Raw genomic sequence first — 27,198 nt, forward strand, 5'->3', positions numbered from 1 at the left:
GGCGACGGGGAGGCTGGAGTCCTGCACCCCAAACCCTGAGAGCGACTGAAGCCCCGAGTCCCAAGAGTGGGTGAAGCCCCAAGCCCCATGCTCCAAGGGGGGTTGAAGCCCGGTAGCTCCCAGACCTGACCCTATATTTGAAAATATAGAAAATCCCAAAAATATTTAAATAATGGTATTCTAATATTGCTTAACAGTGTGATTAAAACGGCGATTAATCATGATTAATTTTTAATCTCATGATTAATCACAATTTTTTTAATTGCTTGACAGCCCTAATTAATAGTATTTTAATATAAGCTTCAAAATCTTCAGTTGCTGTTTAGATACTTTTTAAAATTTAATGTAGAAACAGTATGGAAATTGATAATGTTAATGCTTTAGCAAATATATTCAGTGCACATGCTGGCTCTGATTACCTCATTGAGGGATTTTCCCCAAGAGCTGTAGAAACTTGGCCCTGCAGTGTTTCCATTATATTGTCATCTGAGTACATCTGCAGAGGTGTATTAAACTGAGCATGTACAATCTTGACACCAGGAAGTTCCATTTCCAAGGGAATGTTAGGGGCCATCTTAGATGCAGCTTTCAAATCAGTAGGGCAAATAGTACTGAGAGTACTAACAGAAGAGGGGGTACTACGTCCACTGCCACCATCAATACCGGAAGGAGTACTGCCTCCACTGTGTTAATAGCCAGTTTACAGAAAGGTTTGCAACACATACCCAAAATAAAGACAAAATAAACAAGTGTAGAGATGTTAACATGACTGTAAAGAAAGAGATGAAATCTATCAAATATAGAAAAGCAAAAGTACGTTTAATCTAGTCAACTTTACTTCCTTAATTCCCTCCCCTCCCCTCCCAAAAAACAACGACTACAAACAAAACCCAAGACCAAGCAATTAAAAACTCTGAATCTGTGAAAGCCAGGTTTATAAATATATTTTTCCCTGTCACTGACAGTAAATATAACCTTCTGAAAGTTCAGAGTACTTGGAAAATAATATTACTTTGTACTTTTAACATTGTGCGTTTTTTAGAGGATTAATAAAGCCTCATCAGACCCCTCTGAACTAGGTAAGCATTATTCCAGCCTCACATTGGGAAGTGGAGGCATTGAGAGGTTAAGTGACTTGCCCAAGATCACACAGTCAGTGATAGAGCCAGGAATTAGAACCCCAATTCTTCATTCCAGTCTGTGACCTAAATGCTACATTACATTTTCTCACTTGAAAGGGTTTTCTATAAAGAAAACTTAAAATAACACATGTGACCTTTTAAGATTTTCCTTAATACTACACTGAAGTATTTATTACACCTTTAAAGTTATTTCAACAATAAATTTATTACATATTTTTTCCATATATTTTGTTGAAAATTTCAAAAAAAAGTTAAAAATATTAAAAAAATAACTGAACATACTTTTGCCATTCTAAATTATAACAATTCCAAGCAGAATGTAAAATGATCCTTCACAAAAACAGAATAGATTCTCAAATAATATGAAATGAATCTTGGTCACGGTTACTTTTGAATTTGACCTTATTTTTGATTTAGAATGAAAATAGGATGTTGGCTACAACTCCAATTTTAGAAAAGCTGTAAAGCCGCTGGGCATTAATATGGGCAAAACCTCTGGAAAATCATTAGCAGAGTAACGTAGTGAATATTACATCAAAATGTTTCTTTTCAGTGTCACTGGTTTTACCATTCTTCCCATAGCACTTAGGGCCCTGTTCAGCCCTAATTTGACTCAGAGGGTTTCTTTTTCAAGGGGACAATTTTTCAAGGAACAGTGCATAACCCAGGCCTTCCACAGTCATCTGAGACCACTTCCTTATCATGGCCACAGTCACATATATATGGTAATCAGACTCTTGGGAAGGATTGTGATTCAATCTGCTTCCTTCGACCTACATGTTTTTGTATTGATAGGTTCTTTTCTGGCTGACTCCTGAATAAATCAGGGAGAATTTTATATTGCTCTCAGTTTGGAGATACAATACAGTGCCTGCCTGACAGCTACATTTCAGAACTCTGCCATGGAGAGGAAGAAGGACCACAATAACCCAAAATTAATTCTCCCTTTAGTTCTTAAGTGGAATTTGTACAGGACCACATTCTGAAAGTTTAAAGAGAGAAACATTCCTTACCATCAAAGGAAAATTAATTCCAAAAAAGACAGGCAAGTTCCCAAGTAAATATGCTGTCCCAGCATGCCCCAGCCAAAAGCCTATAGAAGGGACCAGTCACAGATACACAAGCCAGTGCTTAGAAAAATCAGGGTCACACTTTAGAAGATTTGGATCCTGTGGCAGTGCAAGACTTGTTAATGATGAGTTTAAAAAAATGGAATACATTGAGAGAGGGCCAAAAGAAGCATAGCTATTGCTACCAGCAACAAGGAGAGGCAATGCTAAGTTAGTGTAAAGATTTCATACATCTGTTAATTAGTTTTGTCAGCATGAAGTCTATAATTGTGGCTAAAATTTCATTTATTGGCCAAATCCTACAGTTCATACTTGGTCCTTATTTTGGCAGAAATCCTATTGAGAGAGGACTGAAGGAGTTGGCCTTATATCCTGAAGAGAGATTTACAACTGAGATGGTGTTATTACTGTATTTAATAAAGGATAATATGAATGTAACCTGTTTTGGGATGTAATCCGCAACAGTTGCTTTAGGAATTTCCAACATAATAAATTAAAATTTCTCTTTTGGCAAACGTGACTTTAGGTACCAAATAAGCAGAAATTGCTTAATGTATATGTTCAGTCCAGAGGGTAAAAAACTAACTGGCAACCACTGCTATTGCGACTACTTTGCAATTGCATAGCACCATTCATCTGAGGCTAATAAATAATACTTGCAATTTGAAGTATACAGAACTTTCCATTGTTAAAGCACTTTACAAATATTAACTAATGAAGACCACAAAGCTTGATACTTTTCTTATCAGATTAATTTTTGCATCTAATTTCCCATCTGCAATCCTGAAAAATGGTCATTTGTTTAAATATGTTCACTGAAAATGACAAGTATCTTTTACAAAGCATTGCTTGATTTAAAAAATGAATTTTCAGAACATACATTATGAAACAATCCTAAATATTCAAGATTATATAGAATGAGTGTGCTTACTGTAAGAATATATACAAAAATATATGACCTCTTATAGACAGTCCCAACATTCAACTAAATGAGAAAAAGGTGATATTAATATAGTTGAACCTTGTAAATTCTCACTGTGATGGTCTACAAGTCCAAACCTTGTCACAAAAAACAGTTTCACGCCACTTCTCTGCAAAGATTTAATAATGGTGTGCTATAGTGGGGTCACATGTAGCTTTTGACCTGTCCTTTGTGCCAACACAAGGAAGTAAGGGGGCATAAGGTACACTCTGACTCCTCTTTGCCTGTGCTCTATACTGGCAGTTCTTGTGCATGGGAGGAGCAGGCCACATAGAGTAGAGCTACTGCATCCCCACTTCTTGCAAGTGAGTAGGAAAGGGTGGAGTGGACAGGGAGTGGGTGGACTGCAGACTGCAGTTAAGTTGGCACATTGGGAAGAATACACTACAACAGATCTAGACCTAGTGCAGTTTACTTCTTCTCAACAGCTGTAGGGAGACTGAGGGAGAGAGAGAGACTCCCTGTGCCAAAATCTCCTGTCTAGGGCACCCCAGAGGGCAGTGCAACAATGTGCTGTCCCTTGCAATGCACTAGATCATAATCTGATGACCTGTCCCTAAAACACTAAACTTTTTATGGTATGGATCTTGTCATTTGTATGTGTCTGTGAGATGTGTAACAGCTGTAGAAATAATAACTAAGAATATACATAATTAAAACTAAACTTCATTTGTCAAAACAAATGAACAACACCCTTAATCTTTTTTATTGTACCAGTTCACTGACTGGACAGTTCACAAAATTTGATAATCTGCATTTGTCTGGCCATCATTAATAGGATGTCAATGAGGTTCATGCCGACTGCTTTGACTGCTCAGACTGCTGTATCAGACTTGAGTTGCTGGTATTATGACACAAATATTTTTTTACTTTGAAAATAAAGTACAGAACTGAAGCCACTGGTTGTAACAAAACCCTTGTACTGGAAGGCAGTGTCCATAGAAATTGGCCCACTCAAGCCTGTGAGGCCTCCTAGCCTATGTAGCCACAGAGGCTGCCTTTGATTCTAGAAGGATACTTTTCCTTCTATTGTGATCAAGTAATATTGTTTCAGGCATTACAACACACAATTATGAGAGAGAGAGAAGTTAGATTTAAAAAATGGAGCTCATGTGCGTAAGCTCTTCCCTTTCTGATAGTTTTACAACTCTGTGGTGCTCAGATTTTTCTTTTATTTAGTTCCTCTGCAGATTGCATTGTGAATAGGTCAGCCTGCTGTAGAGTGATTAAGTGTGGCCTTTGCAATCTACATGGTTCAGAGGATCCTGATATGACAGGATGGATTAAATTCTTAATTAGCAAGTTTACAAGTCATACATATGTATAGTGGGACTAGAGAATTTCACAGCTCCATAAACTTGTCAAGATCAGATCCTGATCTCAATTGCACTGATGTAAATGTGGACTAGGTGCATTGAGTTGAAGAACCTTCACTGGAGTTATTCCAGACTCTCATCAGTGTCACTGACCTTAGAATCTGGACCCTCTTCCTTTAGGAAATGGAAGCCTGAGCTCTGCAAAGCATGCATTTTATTTTTTAAAAGCTTTAACATAAGGTTTAATCGCATAAAATAATTTTGAGTGCATTAATATCACATTTTCATATGAATTGTGAGTATGCATTAAAAAGACCCATGCATCCAACACATCATACAGTTAGAGTTTATAACCTGCTTCGGCCTGAGACTATGAAAGGTTTGGGACGAATATTATGCTTGTGTTCAAAGTAGTTCGTATCCTGTAAAAAAAAAAAAAGGATTAAAATAACTTCCTTCAGTTGATGAATATTTATTATTGGGTAAAATTAGCGTACACAAAAGTTACAAATTGTTAAGAACCAACTACTTTTATGTTGCATTCTAGTGGTATTACACACACTTGCTGTTATAGTCAGAAACACAGAAGAGTACAGGGTAGTGTCAGAGGGAAGGATGTTGTGTCGTATCGCAGCCAAACCCAGTGAAGGGGAATTTTTAACTATCTGCATTATCGCTACTTTTATAGCTGAATGTTCACTCCTGGATGTTAAAAGAAAATTGCTTCATTTATCACCATTTTTGAAAAATATGACAGAAGTTTAGAGTATCAAAAAAGAAAAATAAAACAACAAGAGCTGGACTTTTGAATGGACAACAAAACAGAGAGTGGTATTTCCACAAGAGACCATGTAATGTAAGTAAACACCAATACTTACTTTTGAGGTGAACTAGGAATTAGACCCCTCAGTTGTCCCTGAAGAGCGTCTTGAATATTGCCAGATGAATACAGCCCAATTGGAGAATTATAGGAGGAACTCACTACCTGTCTTTTGTCATCAATGTTTGCTGCTGCAACAAAAGGCTGGGCCCTTCTGTTATGAGCTGTACCAATAGGCTTGAATTCCTGTACGTAATAGGCAGACAAAATACACAAAGCTACAGTGCACACTGAAGCCAATAACGAGCAAAACTGACAACACTGGAATTTATTAATCTTATCTTTCTTTCTCCTCTGGAACTTAAAGACTTGATTAAGTAAACACATAGATTACAAAGACATTCTATGTTTATCCATTAAACTTTCATGCGCGTGTAAGCCATATACATTCAAATGTTATTTGTCTGCCTTGTGAAGACAAATAGAATGAGTGGTATGTTTGCAAATATACCTAAAAACTTCAATAATTTTGTAATTGGTATAAGGGTTGCATGTAATCATATACACTTTAAAATATATATATACACTTTATTTTTCTCTTTTTTTCACTGTTTGCTGTATGAATTTTGTCTATAATCAGTTTAATTGTTTACCTTAATCATTAGTTAGTCCCTGTCCTCTGTTGTTTGTGTGGGTTTGTCACACAGCAATAGGGGAGAGAAACACATTATAAAATAGGGAAATGAGATTGTAAAGCCAAAAAATTTGGCAGGGGAGCATTGGTGAAGGCATAGCTCCTGAAATTATTTTTAACTGAAATAGACTAGATTTCATTTCTAGGGAAGAGGTCAATGTCAGAGCTTCTATTAGCCCTTAAAAAAGAAAAATCATAGATACATAGGGTGCCCATCAGAAGATGCAAACAGGAAAAAGCAGTTCTATTAAAAGAGAAAGTTAAGAAATAATGAACTGAAGAAGACTACAAGAACAGCACATTGGTAAATCACCACAGAGAAGTTCATTTGCAGTTTTGTGTTGCTGTACATTGTGAAGGGGATGCAATGTAACAGTATATTAGTAATTAGATATTATCTTTTACTATGATTGAGGATCATTTCTAATTTATGTAATGTATTTGATTCACAATATTGGAAATTGATTCAATTCCATCATATACATTTAGGTCACAATAAGCAAATATTAAAAACCCTAAAATTGTCATTTCATCTCATTTTTCATTGTTTTAGACAAATGAAGACGTGACATCATAATAGCATCTTCACAATGTTACAATGGTCAAAAGTGTGTTTGCATTGTTGCAATTAGTTAGACTTAAATTCCTTTTTCTAGGAAAATCATAATGTACACAAAATGTCAACGACAAAACATACAGCAGTCAAAACAGTCCAGCTCTTGTGTTTATTATACTTAAAACTAGGAAAATTGTTCTTTTACACCAGAAATTTAGTAAGATCCAAGAGCATTCAAAGTCAAAACAGGGATAAGAAGGAATTACAATATTTAATTATGTTATAGCTAACAGATGACCTTCTAATCAGTACAGGGCTAAGTCATTTTCATGACTATGTTCATGTCAGAAACAGAGGGAAGGTGGCTCAAGAAGTTTACATGTATCAACAGTATACATAGAATGAGTTCAGGACTGGGGCCACATATTAATTAATAATGATATATTATTATTCATGTTGTATACTTTAATAAAAAGTACATTATTATTTATGTTTTGGAGGTGTCCTAATACTGAAAGACCTTTAGTTTAACTCATAGCACAATGTTGGGAGATATAAATTGGTGTTAAATGAAGATGCATGAAGGGCAGGGACTCCTATTTTAGCATAATTATCATGCTTTAAAACTTGATTGCAATTACTAATACATTCTGATCATCTATATTATTGTGATTATTGGATTCTTTTTCTAGTTTTGTTTAGATTTGTACCCTTAGCTATATAAAATAAAATTAACCCTGTAGGGAAAGTATAACATCTTTCCTATTCAAAAATCAGATCACACTGAGCACAATATTTAAAATGACAGGAAATCCATAAGGTAAGGCAGAAGTAAAATACAATTAAAAAAACTACTGTAAGAAAAACGGTCACTTTAGCTGAGGTTAAAAAAGGGAAAAGGAGAAAGAAAAATATATGATCTACAGCACTGTTTCACACTGCTAGTGGAACATAAAAGAACAAACCAAAAGAGGTGTTTTATTATTAAAGCAACATGCATTAGCCATTTTAGGCAGACGTATTTTCTTTGATTGTTTAAACTAGTTGAAATCCTTATGTAATAAATTGCTTTGTTACATAATACCATGTTTGGCTGTGTTACTAATACTAATAAAATGGTCTATTATTTCACAATATTTATCCATTATATTATATCATATTTCAATAGAAATGAAAAAACAGGCTATTTTCTATCAAAATCAACCAAGTTGGCCATCAGGAATGGCTCTCAAGTAGCATTTCCTATTGTTAAGTAGTATTTCTGCCATAGGCTTCACTGCTGGCCCTTGCCCACAGTTCTTCCTGGGGTAGGAGGAGGAAGAACTGTGGGCAGTAAGTCCTTGTCCAGCTGGCTAAAAGAAACGAGGTAGTTCCCCTTTAACGGCTCCCTCTACAACTAGTAGCAGAGGTGGAAGAAGGGGAAATGTCTACCTGCACAGAGTGGGAAGAAGCAGGAAACAGCTGAACGAGGTTGGGGGGAGTCATTGGCCTTCCAGCTGACCAAAAGGGGATTGGTGTTTATACCTTGTGCAGTCTCAATAAAGCCTTCTTTCACCTTGATTGGACTGGCAACACCCACCCTCCCACCCATAGAATCTGAAAAAGGACTGGGTTCCTTCATGATCCACTGTGGGCATCACACTAGCCCTTTTTCCTTGGGGGCTTTTCCCTCACCACCAGATTGGCTGATGTGGGGAAGGTTTTTTTCACCTTTTCAACATCAAGTTTGGGATTGGGCAGGTTGAGGCAGTGGGGTTAAGTTATAAAGTCATAACTCAGTAAGTAGAACTCGTGGCAGATATCCAATGCAGTTACTCATTATGGAAGGGATATGGTTATAAGATAAAATTGATTGTAATAGGATGTAAAAGAAAGCATTCTTTAGGGAGCTGAGGAAAGGCGGGGGTGTATGTTCAGGACTCCTATGTCTCGTATAGCAGGGAGCCAAACCCACCTTTGGGTGGTGCGGTCCGGGTGAGTGATTATGTGAAAATGATTAAGGGAAGGCGGATGACTTGCACTGTAAAATATATGGCCGGGTATTCCCAGATATTTTAGGTGAATAAAGTTGTGGCCTAATTACACCACATCCATTGCCTCCTGTGTTTCTTTCTATTGTGGCTGAACTGTGTGTGTGCATGTGTGTGTGATGGGGCAGTATTCAGTGCTTATGAATCTTCTAAACTCTGACACTGCTTAGCCTATTTCTTTCTTATGCTAAAGGTTCCTAGTTGAAGTTCCATAATTGGAACTAGGTGAATTATTTTTAATTTTTATATGCCTCCTGTGAGCTTCTGGAGAATGGCTGTGAACCTGCTGAAATTTAAATTAAACAGAACTCTCTGCTAGCATGCTGGAGTGGGGAATCACGTATAATGTGTTGTTGTAATTTTATAACTCTCAAACAGAAGTAATACATTTCTCAGAGTCATTGATTGTCATGTAGATTTTTCTCGGGCATGCGTGAATCTTCATCTATATTATTGTTTAATGTTCTGTTTTTAAAAACACTAATATCCTTGATTTTTTTAATGTTTATGATACTTTACTTACTGTAGTAAACATTAGCTTTATATTAACAAAGGTTTCTGTTTGGCAGAGAGTCAAAAACTGTGGCTGGATTTTGAAAAAGGTCCTGTGTTTACCACAACTATGACCTTTGGAATAAGTTCAAGAGAGAGACATAATAACAGGAAATGCTTTTAATAGAACGTGACGGTTTCCTGCTTTTGCAGACCAACTCATGGATGGACAAGCTTTTTAATGTTGTGGCGTTTGAGTTTAAAGGAAAATACAATGTTTTGGGATTCTTTCACTAATCTTGGCCTTTATTTAATTCAGGCATTGTATCCATCTTTCTCTCAGTTTTCAATAATCTTTAACCAATGTGACTTAAACCAACATTTATTATAGATGCACTATAATTCACCAGCTCAGGCTAAGGAACATTAAGAAATTTTGCCACTGTATTGCTTTTAGTAGCAGAATATATATAGCAGGCTTCAGGTGTTGTGTCTAAATATGCAGTAAAATAAATCTCCTTTAATTTAAAGTTTCACTTATTTCAGAAACAGAATTAATAATGTCATTTTTGTGCAGAGTAGATCAGGATGATGGATGCTCTAGAACAGTGGTGAGCAACCTGCGGGCTGCAAGTTGCGAATCACTGCTCTAGAATGATTGTACTTGATTTCAAATATAAATACTCCCTTAAATGGTTCATCATATTTGCTTACAAGCTCAACTACTTTTCTGAGGACCTATCTGTTGCTGACTATATATAAACTTTTATTATTTCACTTTTAAGGGAAGAAGTAGACATACAAATGAATGTTGACTGTTTAGTATAGCACTGTGGTTTTCAAACTTTTTTCATTTGTGGACTCCTTAATAATTTCGAATGGAGGTGCAGACCCCTTTGGAAATACTAGATATAGTCTGAGGACCCATAGGGGTACATGGACCACAGGTTAAAAACCACTGTTCTATAGTAATGACAACATTTCGTGGACCCCTTAGACATAGTCCGCGCAGCCATAGTGATCCATGGACCACAGGTTGAAAACCACTGCTATAGCAGAAGCAGTTTTTCAATAACTTGTAGCCAAATAGTACTTAATTGTTTAACTACATTATATGTTTTTAAAAAACTGTCTCTTTTAGGCATAGAATTATAATGGTGTAGGCTTATTGTCACTCAGATTTTTTTTTTCTTCAGCTTTTTCCATTTGGAGGAAACCCTAACATTACAAAAGTCTTTTCTTCTGTGTATGTCCTAGATACCCCACAAAACTATGCATATGAAATAGTTGTATCGTTTCTTGAGGCCCTGTATCATACTGCTAAAATTACTATACTATTTTTGCTAAAATACATTGTACTAGTTAATACAAAGGTTTGTAGAATATTTGGGAGAAATAGGTAGAATTGGAACATTGAGATTATATTCATGTTTAAAAGCCTGTCAGGGCAGGATTGAATCACTTATTTCATGGAATTCACTGGGATGGAGTCTGTTCCTAAATTTATTGTAGAATAGAGAGTCATGGTAATCCATCATGGTATAATATATTTAAATATTTGTTTTGATGCTGTCCTGCCAGCATAATAATAATCTTTTTTCAGCTAAGATTGAAATTATAATATGTATGTATTAAGGTTAGAGAATATATGGCAAATGGAACAAAGCACTACGAACCACATGCTGAAATCTATCCCCTACAGCAGGGGCGGACAAACTTTTTGGCCTGAGGGCCACATGGGATTTCCAAAATTGTATGGATGGCCAGTTGGGGGAGGCTGTACCTCCCCAAACAGCCAGGCGTGGACTGGCCCCTGACCCCGCATCCAACCCCCCGTTCCCTGTCCCCTGATGGCCCCCCTGGGTTTCCTGCCCCATCCACCACTCCCTGTCCCCTGACTGTCCCCGGACCCCCCGCCCCTGACTGCCCCCTGCCATCCCATCCAACCCCTCCTCTCATTCCTGACTGCCCCCCCGGGACCCCTGCCCCCATTCAACCCCCCTGTTCCCTGCCCCGACCTCTATCCACACCCCCCGCCCCCTGACCACCCCCTCAAACTCCCCTGCCCTTTATCCAACCCACCCTGCTCCCTGCCCCCTTACCGCTCTGTCTGGAGCACTGGTGGTTGGCAGCACTAAAGCCGAGCCACCCGGCTGGAGCCAGCCACGCACCGCGCAGCTCAGAGCACCAGGTCAGGCCAGGCTCTGCAGCTGTGCTGCCCCAGGAGCTCGCAGCCCCCCGCCCAGAGCATTGCGCCGCAGCGCAGTGAGCTGAGTTTGCAGGGGAGGGGGAACAGCAGGGGAGGGCTTGGGGGGCTAGGCTCCTGGGCCAAGAGCTCAGGGGCCAGGCAGGAGGGTCCCACGGGCTGTAGTTTGCCCACCTCTGCCCTACAGCCTCTAGAGCTACAGTTAAAGTGGCTAGTTGTAGATTGATCAGTGTGGAGCTGGATATCCTTCCCACATGCTGATCTGTACAAGGACATCTATGTAAGTTCTAGGCAGGTGAGAATTCAAACATTTCATTTGCCTTGTTCGTGTGCAGGGATAAGGATTTTACCTTTCTTAGCTATAGATAGATTGCTTCAGTTTATGACTAATCCATCTGATTTTTGTCTGAATAGTTTAGTCTTCCACAAATTCAGAATTTGCAATTTTCTGAGGCTCTGTGGCTTTGCGTGGTACCACAATTGTTAATTGAAATAAAGAGACTCAAACTTACTGGACCACCCTGTTCAACTGACTGTCACATCACAAAGACTACTATGGTATTATAACTGAATAATTTTGATATTTGATCTTTAGTCCCATTTGAAGAAATTAAAAATATGATGGATGAAATATCAAAAGAGATACAGCAATTTAAACAACATTAGTATCAAAGGAGATATTTTCTTTCCATAATAAAACTATAGTGAAGTGTAAAGTTTTCAGAGTATGTTTGAGGCACTCTGCAGTTTTTCCACAAGAGAATTTTAGGTTTCATTTAAATGTAAATGTGAAATTTAAAATGTCAATCATTTAAAATTATGTCCATGTATTTAATACATTTTATGATTTATATCAAGTTAAGTAGACAGTGGAGAAAATGTGCTATAAATAATTATAATGACAATGAATGAGACAATTTAGAATGTGAAAAGCTATATTGAAGTGTGTTGGTGATTTACAAAACTTCGTACCTGTGGATCAGCTTCCAAATTTATTTTAAAGGGATGTGCTTTGCCATCTTCTGAAACTTGTGGAGACCATAATCTACTTTCTGCCCTATTAATAAGAGAAAAAATCCCTCCCGTAAATATGGCATATATACATGAAATATATACACTGCAAACTTAAAATCTGAAGTTGTTCAAAAATCCTTTTGAATGTTTTAACATATCAAATTCTTTTAATGACATGGACAGAATCTTATGTGGTGTTTTTGTGTATTTGCTAGTCAGAAAACATACATAGTAAGTTATACATGAAGATACACTGTACTAAAGATTATGTATGGCTCTATAATAGTCTCTTCTTGAGTTCAGATTTCAGAGGGGTAGCCGTGTTAGTTTGTATCAGCAAAAACAACAAGGAGTCTTTGTGGCACCATAGAGACTAACAAATTTATTTGGGCGTAAGCTTTCGTGGGCTATAACCCACTTCATTGGATGCATGGAGTGGAAAATACAGTAAGCAGGTATAAATATATAGCACATGAAAAGATGGGAGTTGCCTTACCAAGTGAGTAAGGCAACTCTCATCTTAGCAGTGACCCCCCACTTGGTAAGGCAACTCCCATCTTTTCATATGCTGTATATTTATACCCGCTTACTGTATTTTCCATTCCATGAATCCAATGAAGTGGGTTATAGCCCACAAAAGCTTATGCCCAAATACATTTGTTAGTCTCTAAGGTGCCACAAGGACTCCTCGTTGTTTTTGCTGAATTCAGTGATACCAGGAGCAGGCCCTCTGTACCTTTCACCTGAGATTCTCAGAGCATTTCACAAACATGAATTAAGCAAGCCTGAGAAACAACCATGTGAAGTTATTACTATTTCAGTCTTTTCAATTGGGAAAATGCAGAGACTTATGGCCTGTTTTTCAAAATTAGGTAAGTGAAATTGACATGTAAAAAGCATAATTTAAGCATGATTTGTTACAGTTGTGTATGCAGACTGGGTAACTGTGCAAATGATCCTTTGCGTCCCATTTGGCATGCATAATAGTAGTAATTATGTGTGTAAATTTAGAATTTTTACATGCTGAATTACACATACTTTACTTTGAAAATCAGGCCCTAACACTGACATACATCAAGTCAGTGAGAGAGCCTTAAACAAAATGTAGATTCTCTGACTCCCAAACCTGTACTGTAAGCCACTAGACAGTGTTCTCTCCAATAAACATGTTTCTTGATGTGAAAAGGAGAACTGCAGTAATATGGTCAGCATATTTTAAAAGTTATCTCTGTGGCAATTTAATGACTGAGTTAAATTTTCATCTGTGGCTCATATATTTAAAACACTGGTAAATTAGGGACTGAGTGTACAGCTGCCCCATGCACAGAATTTTAGTAGAAATTTTTTGAGAACTACAGCTGCAGATTCAGGCACAGAAAACATAATTTTATGAAGCACCTTGCACTCTTGTGATCCCAAAGCATTGTGTAAAGCAATGAGTCATTTGTTGTTATGCTGTCTGCTTAATTTAGACCTTGATTCAGGAAAACACTTACTCATTCACTTAACTTATAAATATGTACTTAAGTTCATGTTGACTTCAAACTTTAAAGGTAAACACATGCTTAAATGCCACCCTCAGTAGAGATGCTTTCCTGAATTGAGGCTTTAAGCCATGATCCTGCAACTGGTTTTGCATGTGTTTAACTTTACTACCATCTGTAGTCCTATTGATGTGAATGGTACTATTCATGTTAGTAACGTTAAGTATGTGCATAGGTGTTTGCAGAATTGGGGCCCTAAATTGTAATGTCCTGATCCTGTGAGATGCTGTTCCCATTGACGAAGAGATGGTCAGCACCGTGCAAATTGGACCCCTGGTCTCTTGTATGTCTATAAAGTTCCATGCACATTAGTGGTGCTACAAAAATAATACTGATGTGCAAGATTTATAGACGTGATCCAAAACCTATTTAAGTCAATGGACAGCAAGGGTAAAAACCCTTATGAATTCAGAAATATCGTACACAGAATCTTAGATGCTGGAATTTGTTTAATTAAGAAATGGAATACTGTCAATTAGATCATTCCTTATTCTTTTTGAAAGGATCCATGGAATAAGTAATGTCTACTTAGTCAGTCATCAGATCAGAGGAAAAAAGACCTCAGTTTCTTAATGTCTCTTCCAAAAGTAAATATGGTGTTGTGATCCATACATATAATGAAATACCTCTCAATTTTGAGACAAAGTTGATGTGATGCTGTTTTAATTCTCTCCTGTGCATCATTATGAGTCATGTTCTCTGTACCATAGCCATCAATAGCTAGAATGACATCACCAGGACTTAAATTGGCTGCTGAAGCCTTGCTTCCTGGCGTAATCTAAAAGATATAAGAAAAAACCTATTATTTTTTACTATTTTTTTTTAAATTAAAGCACATCTGTGAATCTCTCTAAATATCAGTAATCATAATTTTCACTTTTTGAATACTCTGTGTATTTTCCAATATTTTACCAGGTTTGAGACTAAAATGTAATGTAATCCCAATTTTAAAAACAAAAATTACAGCAGGAATATCTTTGCCTTCTCAGAAACAAGCAAAAAAAATTGAGAGTGCACACTTTGTCTCTAATTTTTCACTTCTCCTAATTAATTCTACCTTTACAGCTAAGCTGTCACCTCTTGGTTTTGAAAAGAAAATAAGAAAATATGTTTTTTTTAAATACACATTTCCTAAAAAATCCAGCTCCATGTAGAAACTCTTTCAGGTTTTATCTATTTTCCTCTGCATCCCCTTTGTTTTTCCTTTATTTTTTGTATGTAGCTGTTAAATTTTTCTTTGCTTTTTACAATACTTTTTCTGTGTAAAACAGTTTAAATATTTCTTAAACTAATAAAATATAAATCCAGACAGAATATTTGCATATTTTCAAACAGGAAAGGCTGGCAACTATAATTATGATCTAAAAAGGACCTCCTTCACAAATTCTGGATGTCATCCTTGCCTGCGAACATGAGATTTTACACACTTCTAAATTGACGCTACATTTCTATACAGGCCCTCTAATTTACAAGAAAAATATTATGGTGACATTTAAAATCCAACCAGATAAACCATTTTACACCACACCAGCATTTAATCTCAACAGATTTGTTAATTCACAGTCTTTAAGGACTAGATTGTACCTTTTAGACACTGACCATCATTGAGGTTGAAGCAGAGCTACCCCTCTATCCTTACCAAAAGACCATTCTCAACTGCTGGGTAAGAGAAAAAACAGCTTTTAATGGGAGAAGAGACTTAGGAGTTTGTTCCTCCTGTTGGCCCTAATCAACCTGAGCAGCTAGTCAAAGTTTGGGTCCCTTGGGATGTTCCAGTTGAAATAGATGAAGTAGAAATTGATGGAGTCTGGTATTTTCTTTCATGCAATCTTTTTAATTTACAAGGAATGTATAAAATCCTGTCTCTCTCAATGCAGAAGGAACCAAGAACAAACGGAGCATTTCTTATCTTACAGCCCCCAAGCCTCATTAGCCAAAAACAGACCCAAAAGCTCTCTCTCTAGTTTTTTTCCAGGATCACATTGGGTACATCTACCCTGAAAACAAACACACAAACAACGATGGCAGAGAGTCTCAGAGCCTGGATCAACTGACTCAGGCTCATGCTGCAGGGTTAAAAATAGCTCTGAAGATGTTCCTGCTCAGACTGGAGCCTGGGCTCTGATACCCTCCACCCACACTGGGTTTCAGAGCCCAGGCTCTAGCCTGAGCAAGAATGTCGCACTGCTATTTTTAGCCCTGTAGTGTGAGCCCAAGTCAGTTGCCCCGGGTTCTGAGACTTGCTGCTGCAGTCTAGACATGCCTGTTGTGTTTACAGATTCCTGGTCGGCTTTCTTGCCCCTCCTCCTCTCTCCCTTGTTGTCTGGTCTCAGTTTCTGTGTATTTTCACATCCTTACACACACCTGGTCACAATACCCAGTTGAACCCTTCACCCACATAGTGCTAGTTTCTGGGCAGACTCTGTTAGGCTTTATTTTAGTTGTGGCCCTTTAATGGTCTTTTACACTGTCTTAAATGGAGGACTTGTTCATACATCAGTTTGAATGAAATTTTAATTCAGCCATAATAAGGTTTCACCTACAATAATACCTCCCACTCACTTCAGCTTTGCCTGTCATCCCAATGAGGCCTAAAATAATGACACCCAATAACCCCATCCTAAACAGAAAGAAATAATTTAACGTATTACTACTGATACAAGCTTAACTATTTACATTTCTACAGTGTCTTTCTGTCAGGATAGTTTCACATCACTTTTCAGTCAGCCCCTGAGGAATGCCTGTCGTTTCTGCTGAACTTGTTGGCTGAAGCAGACCCTTTTATCTGAATGGGGAATTCATCTCTGTAACAACTTTTCTAGCCTCAACTTCCACAGCTACATTTTCAGATGGGGGGGGGAAGGAGGGAGGTGGTCAGGCAGGCAAGCTGAAATTCTGTCCGTCAAACTGTAAGAACTAGCCTCTGTGCCCAATATGAGAGGGGATTTGAAACATGGATAGGCCAAGAGAGGAACAGTCACAAAAGCCTTTTTCAGCATGCTGATCACTTTCCCTTTTTTTCTATTTGCTGCTTGTCAGAAACGTTCAGCAAACAAGCTGGGATCAGGTTTTATTTCAGGTCCACAAGAGCTTTAGCAGCTAAGATTACCCTGAGACCCTGGGTCTCAAAACAGATTTCAGCCACGCTCCATCTTTCCTTTGTTGGAAAGCTTCCAAAGCATGTAGCTGTTATAATGCCCCCAGGGGCAGGACAATTTTTCCACTGCAAACCAATTACCTACAAATTATTTATCCCACCCGGGCCATATCTTTACAGGGAATTTTACAGACTGAGTTTGTAAGACACCTTTCCTGACATGGATTACACAGTTATTAGCCAAATACCAGAGGGGTAGCCATGTTAATCTACAATTTCAGGACTTCAATAGCTCAGACATAGGTGAGGTTTTTTTGTAGGAGTGGGTGGGTGAGATTCTGTGGCCTGCGTTGTGCAGGAGGTCGGGCTAGATGATCAGAATGGTCCCTTCTGACCTTAGTATCTATGAATCTATTCACAAAAACAATGAGGAGTCCGGTGGCACCTTAAAGACTAACAGATTTATTTGGGCATAAGCTTTTTGTGGGCAAAAAAACCCACTTCTTCAGATGCATTGAGTGAAAATTACAGATACAACCATAAATATATTGGCACATGAAGAGAGGGGAGTTACCTTACAAGTGGAGAACCAGTGTTGACAAGGCCAATTCAGTCAGGGTGGATGTGGTCCACTCCCAATAATTGAGGAGGAGGTGTCAATACCAAGAGAGGAATAATTGCTTTTGTAGTGAGCCAGCCACTCCCAGCCCCTATTCAAGCCTAAATTAATGGTGTCAAGTTTGCAAATGAATTGTAGCTCTGCAGTTTCTCTTTGAAGTCTGTTTTTGAAGTTTTTTTTGTTGAAGAATGGCTACTTTTAGATCTGTTTTTGAATGTCCAGGGAGATTGAAGTGTTCTTCTAGTGGCTTTTGTATGTTACCATTCCTGATGTCTGATTTGTGTCCATTTATCCTTTTACGAGAGACTGTCCAGTTTGGCCAATGTACATGGCAGAGGGGCGTTGCTGGCACATGATGGCATATATCACATTAGTAGATGTGCAGGTGAATGAGTCCATGATGGTGTAGCTGATGTTGTTGGGTCCTCTGATGGTGTTGCGAGAGTAGATATTGGGAAAGAGTAGGCAATGGGGTTTGTTACAGGGATTGGTTCCTAGGTTAATGTTTCTATGGTGTTATTAGCTATACTCCCATTATTGTTGTTTAACTGCCAAGATCTAAACAAAATCTGTGGGGTTGATCCTTGTATCTCCCCTAACCTTTGCCCCTTCAGGTTGGTGTTCCTTCATTTCCTGAACTGGGAAAGAGGCTTTCACTAGACACTTACAAGAGTCTCTCTTGACCTGTCTTACATTGATAACAATCCTTTCTATGGCCAATTTTGTCACAGTACCAACATTTAACTGAACTGTTTCCTTTAATTTTTGCATTATTGCCATTTTCCCTGGTTTTACACCCCAAATTTATCAGTTTATCTTCTTATTCAATAAGGTCCTGAAACAGATTAGAATCTCTTCTTTCATCATACACATGAAACCACAGAGCTGTATTTATAGGGCTCATGGTAATAAGCTTCCATCTTCTACACTAGCAGCTACATTCTCTTCTGGACATTGTTACAAGAAAAGATTCAAGTTTTGTGGAAAATTGGATTTCTTTTGCTGATTTTGATTTGCAAATCCAAGTCCAGCTGAGTATTTATAAATTGGTTCATTGCTAGTTTAGCGCTGAGAGCCTTCATGGTATCTGGCGATGCTAGGAAAATAAGACTTTGCAGGTTCTCTGCCAGCTGAGGTGGGATTTCTTCTTTCCTTCTACTTCTAGCTCTAGCCTCTTAGCTGTACCTTGGCCAGATCAGATTGATGGCTAGCTCCAAACTGCGTGTCAAGGGCTTGTACCAGGTCTGGCTAACTCAGTCTTTTTTTCTGTGGGTAAGTTCTGTAGCACAATCAGAGCTGGGCCACCCAAGTTGGCTGATAGTAACCTCCATTTCTGTCCCTCCTCCCAGCCATTCATTTGAGCTGTAATGTTGAACTGAGACAAATGAGCCTCCCAGAAGAGATGACCCCCGTGCTTGCTGATGGGGGGGGGCAGTCAGCTTCAGCAGCGTTACTGAGCATGTTCAGTCCATGTGAGCATGTTCTGTATAAGCCAACCAGCAAATCTGGGGGTTCATGTGACCCCGCATGTCCTTCCATGCATCACCTCTGCCAGGAAGTTTTTTCATTATTTGAGCTGGGACAAACTGACTTGTCCCCTCTGAGTCTCTGTGGGTTACAAATGGGGCAGAAAATTGTTGTAAATATCTGGTATTACCCTAGTCCTCTGGCTGGCTCAGTTCCTCATCCAGACAGCTACCTTCCACTGTGGTCTGTGACCCTTTGATTTCCTTCTGGACCTGAATTTTCAACTCAAGCCCATGCTGCAACTCATCTCAGCAAGTTCCAAATTGGCCAAAGCCTGTTTGGTTTCCACTGCTTCATGGAAAAACTTTAATCACATTGTTGTTCACCTCATCAATCTGTTTTACCATTCTAGCCTGAGTGTGTTGCCACTGGGTTTCCCAGTCTATCCAAGTGTTTTTTAGTTGCAGCTCCATACAACAAACTCATCTCAACCTGCAAGTTCTCTCTAAGCCCTTTCCGGGAAACCTCCAGCTCTTGTTTTAGATCTTGTTTTAGGTCTTGTCTTTAATTCCTTTTGTGAAGTCTCCAGCTCCTATTTGAGGTCGTGTTTTAAATCCTGCTGGCCATTTTTTATTTCTGCAAGAACCTCCATTATTTGTTGCATTTTGGTTCAACAGGAATACCACCAGCTCACAGTCTCTCTACTTGGAAACTGGATCCCATTTCTGACTCCAGTGTTACCCCTTTTTGGCCTGAGCTGCTTGCTAAAAATACAGTGTCTAGTAGATTGCTCCAGTTGGGAGCAGAAATTGGTAAAGTTGGGTATTTTTTTTATGCAATTTTGTTTATTTACAAATAATGTAAAAAGTCTTATGACTGTGAATGCAGAAGGAATCAAGAACAAAAAGAGCAATTTCTTACCTTACTGCCTCTTGAGTCAACACAAGATCCAAAAGATCTCTTTAGTTTTTTCCATGATCACATGTGCTTACAGGCTGCTACTTGGGTTTCTCCCTATTCTCCCCCCATTCCCAGTTCTTGTCTGTTCTCAGTTTCTGTGTGTTTTTACACTGCCATGCACATGTTTGAATGTGTCCCCTCTGCCCACATGGTGCTAGTTTCTGGGCAGACTCTATTAGGCTTTGTTTTCAGTGTGGTCTCTTGGCTGTCTCTTACAGCTACCTTAAATGGAGGACTTGTTCATACATCAGTTTGAACTAGATTTCACCCAACTCATAACATTCCCAATAGTATTTTGGCATGATTTCTTTCATGGTAAAGGAAACATGCTTTAAAACCTGTGGTAACCAATCAAGTATTCCTCTAGTGACTAAAAGCAACTGTTCTCTGCAAAGATACAGAGACATTGTTCCAACCTGAGATACAGTGTTTTCTAGAAATTCTGTTAGGGTGACACAGGGTAATGCTTAACTACCACAATTTAGCCCTGCGTTAGAAAACAGGACTCTCCAATCTGTTAAATATACCAGATGCACACAACTACATCCGTACTACAATCTGGTGGATAGTACTACCTGTGTAGCAAATAATGCTGATTTTCATTGTATGTAAACACACAAATATTGACTGAAAGCCATCGTTGTAAGCTGTCTATTGTACTGCATTTCATGCATCGCATGCCCTGATTCTCATGGGTGACTTTAATTTTCCTGATATCTGCTGGGAGAGCAATACAGCGGTGCATAGACAATCCAGGAAGTTTTTGGAAAGCGTAGGGGACAATTTCCTGGTGCAAGTGCTAGGGGAGCCAACTAGGGGGAGCGCTTTTCTTGACCTGCTGCTCACAAACCGGGTAGAATTAGTGGGGGAAGCAAAAGTGGATGGGAATCTGGGAGGCAGTGACCATGAGTTGGTTGAGTTCAGGATCCTGACGCAGGGAAGAAAGGTAAGCAGCAGGATACGGACCCTGGACTTCAGGAAAGCAGACTTTGACTCCCTCAGGGAACAGATGGCCAGGATCCCCTGGGGGACTAACATGAAAGGGAAGGGAGTCCAGGAGAGCTGGCTGTATTTCAAGGAATCCCTGTTGAGGTTACAGGGACAAACCATCCCGATGAGTCGAAAGAATAGTAAATATGGCAGGCGACCAGCTTGGCTTAATGGTGAAATCCTAGCGGATCTTAAACATAAAAAAGAAGCTTACAAGAAGTGGAAGCTTGGACATATGACCAGGGAAGAGTATAAAAATATTGCTCGGGCATGTAGGAAAGATATCAGGAGGGCCAAATCGCACCTGGAGCTGCAGCTAGCAAGAGATGTCAAGAGTAACAAGAAGGGTTTCTTCAGGTATGTTGGCAACAAGAAGAAAGCCAAGGAAAGTGTGGGCCCCTTACTGAATGAGGGAGGCAAGCTAGTGACAGAGGATGTGGAAAAAGCTAATGTACTCAATGCTTTTTTTGCCTCTGTTTTCACTAACAAGGTCAGCTCCCAGACTGCTGTGCTGGGCAACACAAAATGGGGAAGAGATGGCCAGCCCTCTGTAGAGATAGAGGTGGTTAGGGACTATTTAGAAAAGCTGGACATGCACAAGTCCATGGGGCCGGACGAATTGCATCCGAGAGTGCTGAAGGAATTGGCGGCTGTGATTGCAGAGCCCTTGGCCATTATCTTTGAAAACTCGTGGCGAACGGGGGAAGTCCCGGATGACTGGAAAAAGGCTAATGTAGTGCCCATCTTTAAAAAAGGGAAGAAGGAGGATCCTGGGAACTACAGGCCGGTCAGCCTCACCTCAGTCCCTGGAAAAATCATGGAGCAGGTCCTCAAAGAATCAATCCTGAAGCACTTAGAGGAGAGGAAAGTGATCAGGAACAGTCAGCATGGATTCACCAAGGGAAGGTCATGCCTGACTAATCTAATCGCCTTTTATGATGAGATTACTGGTTCTGTGGATGAAGGGAAAGCAGTGGATGTATTGTTTCTTGACTTTAGCAAAGCTTTTGACACGGTCTCCCACAGCATTCTTGTCAGCAAGTTAAGGAAGTATGGGCTGGATGAATGCACTATAAGGTGGGTAGAAAGCTGGCTAGATTGTCGGGCTCAACGGGTAGTGATCAATGGCTCCATGTCTAGTTGGCAGCCGGTGTCAAGTGGAGTGCCCCAGGGGTCGGTCCTGGGGCCCGTTTTGTTCAATATCTTCATAAATGATCTGGAGGATGGTGTGGATTGCACTCTCAGCAAATTTGCGGATGATACTAAACTGGGAGGAGTGGTAGATACGCTGGAGGGGAGGGATAGGATACAGAAGGACCTAGACAAATTGGAGGATTGGGCCAAAAGAAATCTAATGAGGTTCAATAAGGATAAATGCAGGGTCCTGCACTTAGGATGGAAGAATCCAATGCACCGCTACAGACTAGGGACCGAATGGCTCGGCAGCAGTTCTGCGGAAAAGGACCTAGGGGTGACAGTGGACGAGAAGCTGGATATGAGTCAGCAGTGTGCCCTTGTTGCCAAGAAGGCCAATGGCATTTTGGGATGTATAAGTAGGGGCATAGCGAGCAGATCGAGGGACGTGATCGTTCCCCTCTATTCGACACTGGTGAGGCCTCATCTGGAGTACTGTGTCCAGTTTTGGGCCCCACACTACAGGAAGGATGTGGATAAATTGGAAAGAGTACAACGAAGGGCAACGAAAATGATTAGGGGTCTAGAGCACATGACTTATGAGGAGAGGCTGAGGGAGCTGGGATTGTTTAGTCTGCAGAAGAGAAGAATGAGGGGGGATTTGATAGCTGCTTTCAACTACCTGAAAGGGGGTTTCAAAGAGGATGGCTCTAGACTGTTCTCAATGGTAGCAGATGACAGAACGAGGAGTAATGGTCTCAAGTTGCAATGGGGGAGGTTTAGATTGGATATTAGGAAAAACTTTTTCACTAAGAGGGTGGTGAAACACTGGAATGCGTTACCTAGGGAGGTGGTAGAATCTCCTTCCTTAGAGGTTTTTAAGGTCAGGCTTGACAAAGCCCTGGCTGGGATGATTTAACTGGGACTTGGTCCTGCTTTGAGCAGGGGGTTGGACTAGATGACCTTCTGGGGTCCCTTCCAACCCTGATATTCTATGATTCTATGATACTATGATTTCTACGAGAACCAGTAGTTCCAAGTATCAGAGAGAACAGGTCCAAAAGTAAGGGAAAGTTGTGCAATATTTGTGCCATAAATCTCCTAACCACCAAAAGGGAGTTAGTCAGTCTTCATCCTCCCATGTCCAAGAAATGGGGTAAGAAATACTTCAAGAACACTTTTTTCTCCAGCTTTAAGTTTACACAGGGTTTTCTATGGAACATCTCTGTCAAATTTTCCTACCATGCAGTTGAAAACCACCTTTCTATCAGGTAACACTTCACTCTACCTAATATCTGTTAGAAAGGTAATTTCTCACGGGCATATTTAAATTTGAGACAGCATTTAAACTTACCTACATTAAAAGCATCTATTATATATTTGTACAGCACCTAGTACAAAGGGGTCTAACTTGGTTGTGGCGTATGGGCACGATGACAGTATGAATAATAATAATAATAATAAAAATAAAATAAATAAATAAGTACTAAAGTAGTTCTAGTTTCTCACTCTAATAAGAGCTTTAAATTTAAGCTTTAAATAAATAAATGAAAGAAAGTGCTCCTAATTCAGTACATTTGAAAATGTCTCCTTACAAAATGCACCATCAGCTGTTTTCAGGTTTAACACTATTTACAGTGTAAATGAGTAAATGAGTTAAACTGATAGGTCTATAAAGGTTGTTAATACATTTGTCTTGGGGTGAGGCATGATTGTGATAGAGTGATTACAGATTCTTAATCTGAGGAAAGGACAAGAGCAAAGGCCTAGATTCTGAAAGGTTTTCAAATCAGTAGGAGTTAGGCACCTTATACCTTTAAGAATCTGGGCCAAAGTTCTTGCAAATATGAGAGGAGCAAAATATCTGACAAAACTGTCATAACAAAACTTTGCACTTTTTTACTAGCCGAAAGTTTTAAATTTCTTGCACAATAGCACACTTTTAAGCAGATTCCAGTGTTTCCTTTCCCCTTGATATGGTAGAATCTTACCTGGCTGAACAGCCAGTGCTCTACAGGGATTCTTGCTCTCTGCAGATCAGATCATTAGTTCTCTGGAGGTCTTGTGGAAAGGAGAAGCTTCAGATTAATCTCCTCCCCCTGAGCCTCAGAAGTAGCTGCTGATGCAGCTCTGTGTGTGTGCTGGTGGGGCAAGTGTCATCCGGGTTGTTGACTGGGAGTCTTTAGCCCTGCCCCTTCAGCTCTTCAGAAGTGGCCTGGCCATGTCTCTCAACTTCACACTGCCCCAGCTGTTGGATCTTACTAGTGTAGCACTAAATTGATGGAATAATGTCATGTAAAGGCCAAGGGACAGGGGAGATCCTGGGATGAAGGATAAACTGTATTGGGGCAGTGTAAGTGGAAAGTAAATACCTAACTTTGAAAAAATTAAATTCCCTTGCTACAGTTTTTGAATCCCCTAGTTCAGTGGTTCTCAACCTTTCCAGACTACTGTACCCCTTTCAGAAGTCTGATTTGTCTTTTGTACCCCCAAGTTTTACCTCACTTAAAAACTACTTGCTTACAAAATCAGACATAAAAATACAAGTGTCACAGCACACTATTACTGAAAAATGTCTTTCTCATTTTTACCATATAATTATAAAATAAATCAATTGAAATATAAATATTGTACTTAACTTATAATGTATACTATATAGAGCAGTATAAACAAGTTATTGTCCGTATGAAATTTTAGTTTGTATTGACTTTTTATGTAGCCTGTTATAAAACTAGGCAAGTATCTAGATGAGTTGATGTACCCCCTGGAAGACCTCTGCATACCCCTGCTTGAGAACCACTGCCCTAGTCTGTAAGAGTATTGGGGAAGGAAGATCGCTCCTCTCAACAACCGTGAATATAAAGCCCTTCTGCCTTGTTTTCTCTAACAGTATATCTCTTTTTTACATGGCTTTGGGCTTCCGATGATCTGCAATTTTTTTCAATGATATTCCCAGGCTTCTTTAGTGGTCTTCCCTCTGTCTCTTTAGGACACTTATTTTTACATTCCGTTACATCCTTCCCATGCCAATGTCGGCGCACATGGCAGACACTAGTCTACTCCATATCTCCCGGTCATTTGCAACCGCTTTCATATGGTGTGGAGAACACTGTTCTGCCCTCCCTACTAAGGGTTCTCCTTAAGAATTCTCTTAGATGCCCTCGTTTTCTCACACCAATTGGTTTCCACTTGGCAACTTTGTGTAGGAGTCTGCATGTTGGCATGTGATGTACATGCCCCAGATATGTTTAGAGATTTCTTCTGATTCTGGTAGAGATGAGCTGCTGGTTGGTGATTTTTCAGATCTTTTTGTTGGTGTTGAAGTCCTTCCATTCAGTGTCTGGAATTTTTCATAGACACTGATTTTTGCAGTTGTCTTGTTTTCTGTCTCACTTTTTGGTAGATCTCCAGCTTTTGCAGCTATATGTTAATACTAAGATTATTTTAGTTGAAAATTCTCAGTTTTGTTCTGGTGCGGTATATCTTTGATTTTGATACCTTGTTGAGTTTTGTGAATGCTGTGGATGTCTTTCCTATTATTGATGTCAGTTCCTTCTTGAGGTCTCCATTGGCTAGTATGGTGGTGCCCTGGTAGATGAACTGTTCTGTTTTCTTGATGTTTTTGCTTTCTAACGCGATGTTATTACTTGATATCTAGGTTTTGTGGCTTTTGTTTAGATTAAGGAGAGAGACTTAACATTAAAGCAGGAGGATGACTTGGAGAACTGATACTCTAAACAAGTCTAAAAATTCGTATTTTGGAAGTTTGTCCTAACGAGAACCTCATACCACTGATTGGAAAATATGGAATTAAAAACCCTGCAAGAGAGAGGTAACAAAGATGCATAATTTGTCTGTCCACCTATAGTATTTCCTGTCCCAGGGCAATGTGCATATTACTCACACCTTCATCAAAAGGAATATCTTTTGCCTTTCCCAGTACAATTCCAGTCAATAAAACTACTCTACTGACTTCTAGAAATCCATTTAATTTCAATTAAACCTTCGATACAGGAATACTTTTTTACTTGCACGATAAAACAATATTACACACTGCCAAATTGCAAAGTAAATACATTACTGGAACAATTCATCCTCATGGAATTAAGTTCTTTTGAAGCTGCCTGTAGAACGTGATAGGCGGCAGAACCATTTCATCTCTCAAATTTGGAATTCCACTATTTCTCTCACAAGTGTGTATGTATACATGTGATGTGGTATGCACATGCACACACGATACAGATTAAAAAAATTCAGACACAGATGTTTTATATAGAAATTTCTTTCTTACACCATAGAATTATTTCTTTTGCTGTTTAACTCCCTTCTCTTTCCCCCAAGAACATTTTTCTGCTGCCTAAAGCTCAGGCTTCTTGTCCTCACCTTCAAGGCCATTCAAAACTCAGGCTTTCCTGCACCTGGTTTTGTCTCTTATTATGTCACAGCCTAGGCTGCTCATTTATCTTCTTCTCTCCTAATCCCCTTTGAAGAGTTTCCCATATCAGCTCTTTCATGGAACGTCCTCTTGAACTGATCCTTAAGACCACTGCTTTCTCCTTTGATAATCCCTCTTCCTTAGCATATTGTGGGCACTACTGGAATAATAATAATAATTAATTATGAAGTGTAGAATCATTGGCTTCTGAATTCAATTTCCTGTCATTGCAGCCAGCACTGATGACTCGTCAGGCATGTGGAATCAGATCCGGAATTATTACTTCCTACAGATACAGAATAGTCTCTCTAGTGTGCTCTGAACAGACCATTTATATGTAATTTTTGCCTATCCATTTCCAAATATCCCTTGCTTCCACTGCCAGGCAGTGTATTTATGGGAGATTACTGCACTTCCTAGTACTTAAGACATTTATGCCTCTATGATGTTTGGAAGCATTCTGTAACTGCCCAGAAAAACACTTCACTCTCTCTCTCTTAGTTCTTAAGTATTACGTCACATATAAAATTGCTCACTGAGATTGTACTTTCTTAAATACATTTTCCCAGGAAATGACAGATTAACAAAGTCTTGTATTCTTGAAGAAAGAAAGATTCCATTAAAAGCATG

General features: G+C 39.2%; 1 protein-coding gene and 1 long non-coding RNA gene across 4 annotated transcripts in view; one reads left to right on the plus strand and one right to left on the minus strand.

Annotated features, from left to right (window-relative positions):
* The window catches only part of LOC119855178, a 42,964-nt gene extending 38,714 nt beyond the window's left edge, over window positions 1–4,250 (plus strand). Inside the window, exon 3 of the long non-coding RNA XR_005292779.2 lies at window positions 2,544–4,250. This is a non-coding gene — a long non-coding RNA (uncharacterized LOC119855178). The remainder of the gene's footprint in view (window positions 1–2,543) is intronic.
* PDLIM3 (PDZ and LIM domain 3) overlaps window positions 1–27,198 on the minus strand; it is a 40,564-nt gene that overhangs the window by 8,342 nt on the left and 5,024 nt on the right. Inside the window, exons 2-5 of one of the 3 annotated variants that reach the window (XM_038400762.2) lie at window positions 14,493–14,644; window positions 12,281–12,365; window positions 4,865–4,932; window positions 420–683 (exon numbers count right to left, since the gene is read on the minus strand). In XM_038400762.2, the coding sequence (XP_038256690.1) occupies window positions 420–683; window positions 4,865–4,932; window positions 12,281–12,365; window positions 14,493–14,644 (569 nt within the window). Of the gene's footprint in view, window positions 1–419; window positions 684–4,864; window positions 4,933–5,388; window positions 5,577–12,280; window positions 12,366–14,492; window positions 14,645–27,198 lie in introns of all 3 variants that reach the window. The other 2 variants (XM_038400759.2, XM_038400761.2) reach the window with 2 other exon arrangements.

The sequence above is a fragment of the Dermochelys coriacea genome, chromosome 4, assembly GCF_009764565.3.
Source record: "Dermochelys coriacea isolate rDerCor1 chromosome 4, rDerCor1.pri.v4, whole genome shotgun sequence".
Taxonomy (NCBI): Eukaryota; Metazoa; Chordata; order Testudines; family Dermochelyidae; genus Dermochelys; species Dermochelys coriacea.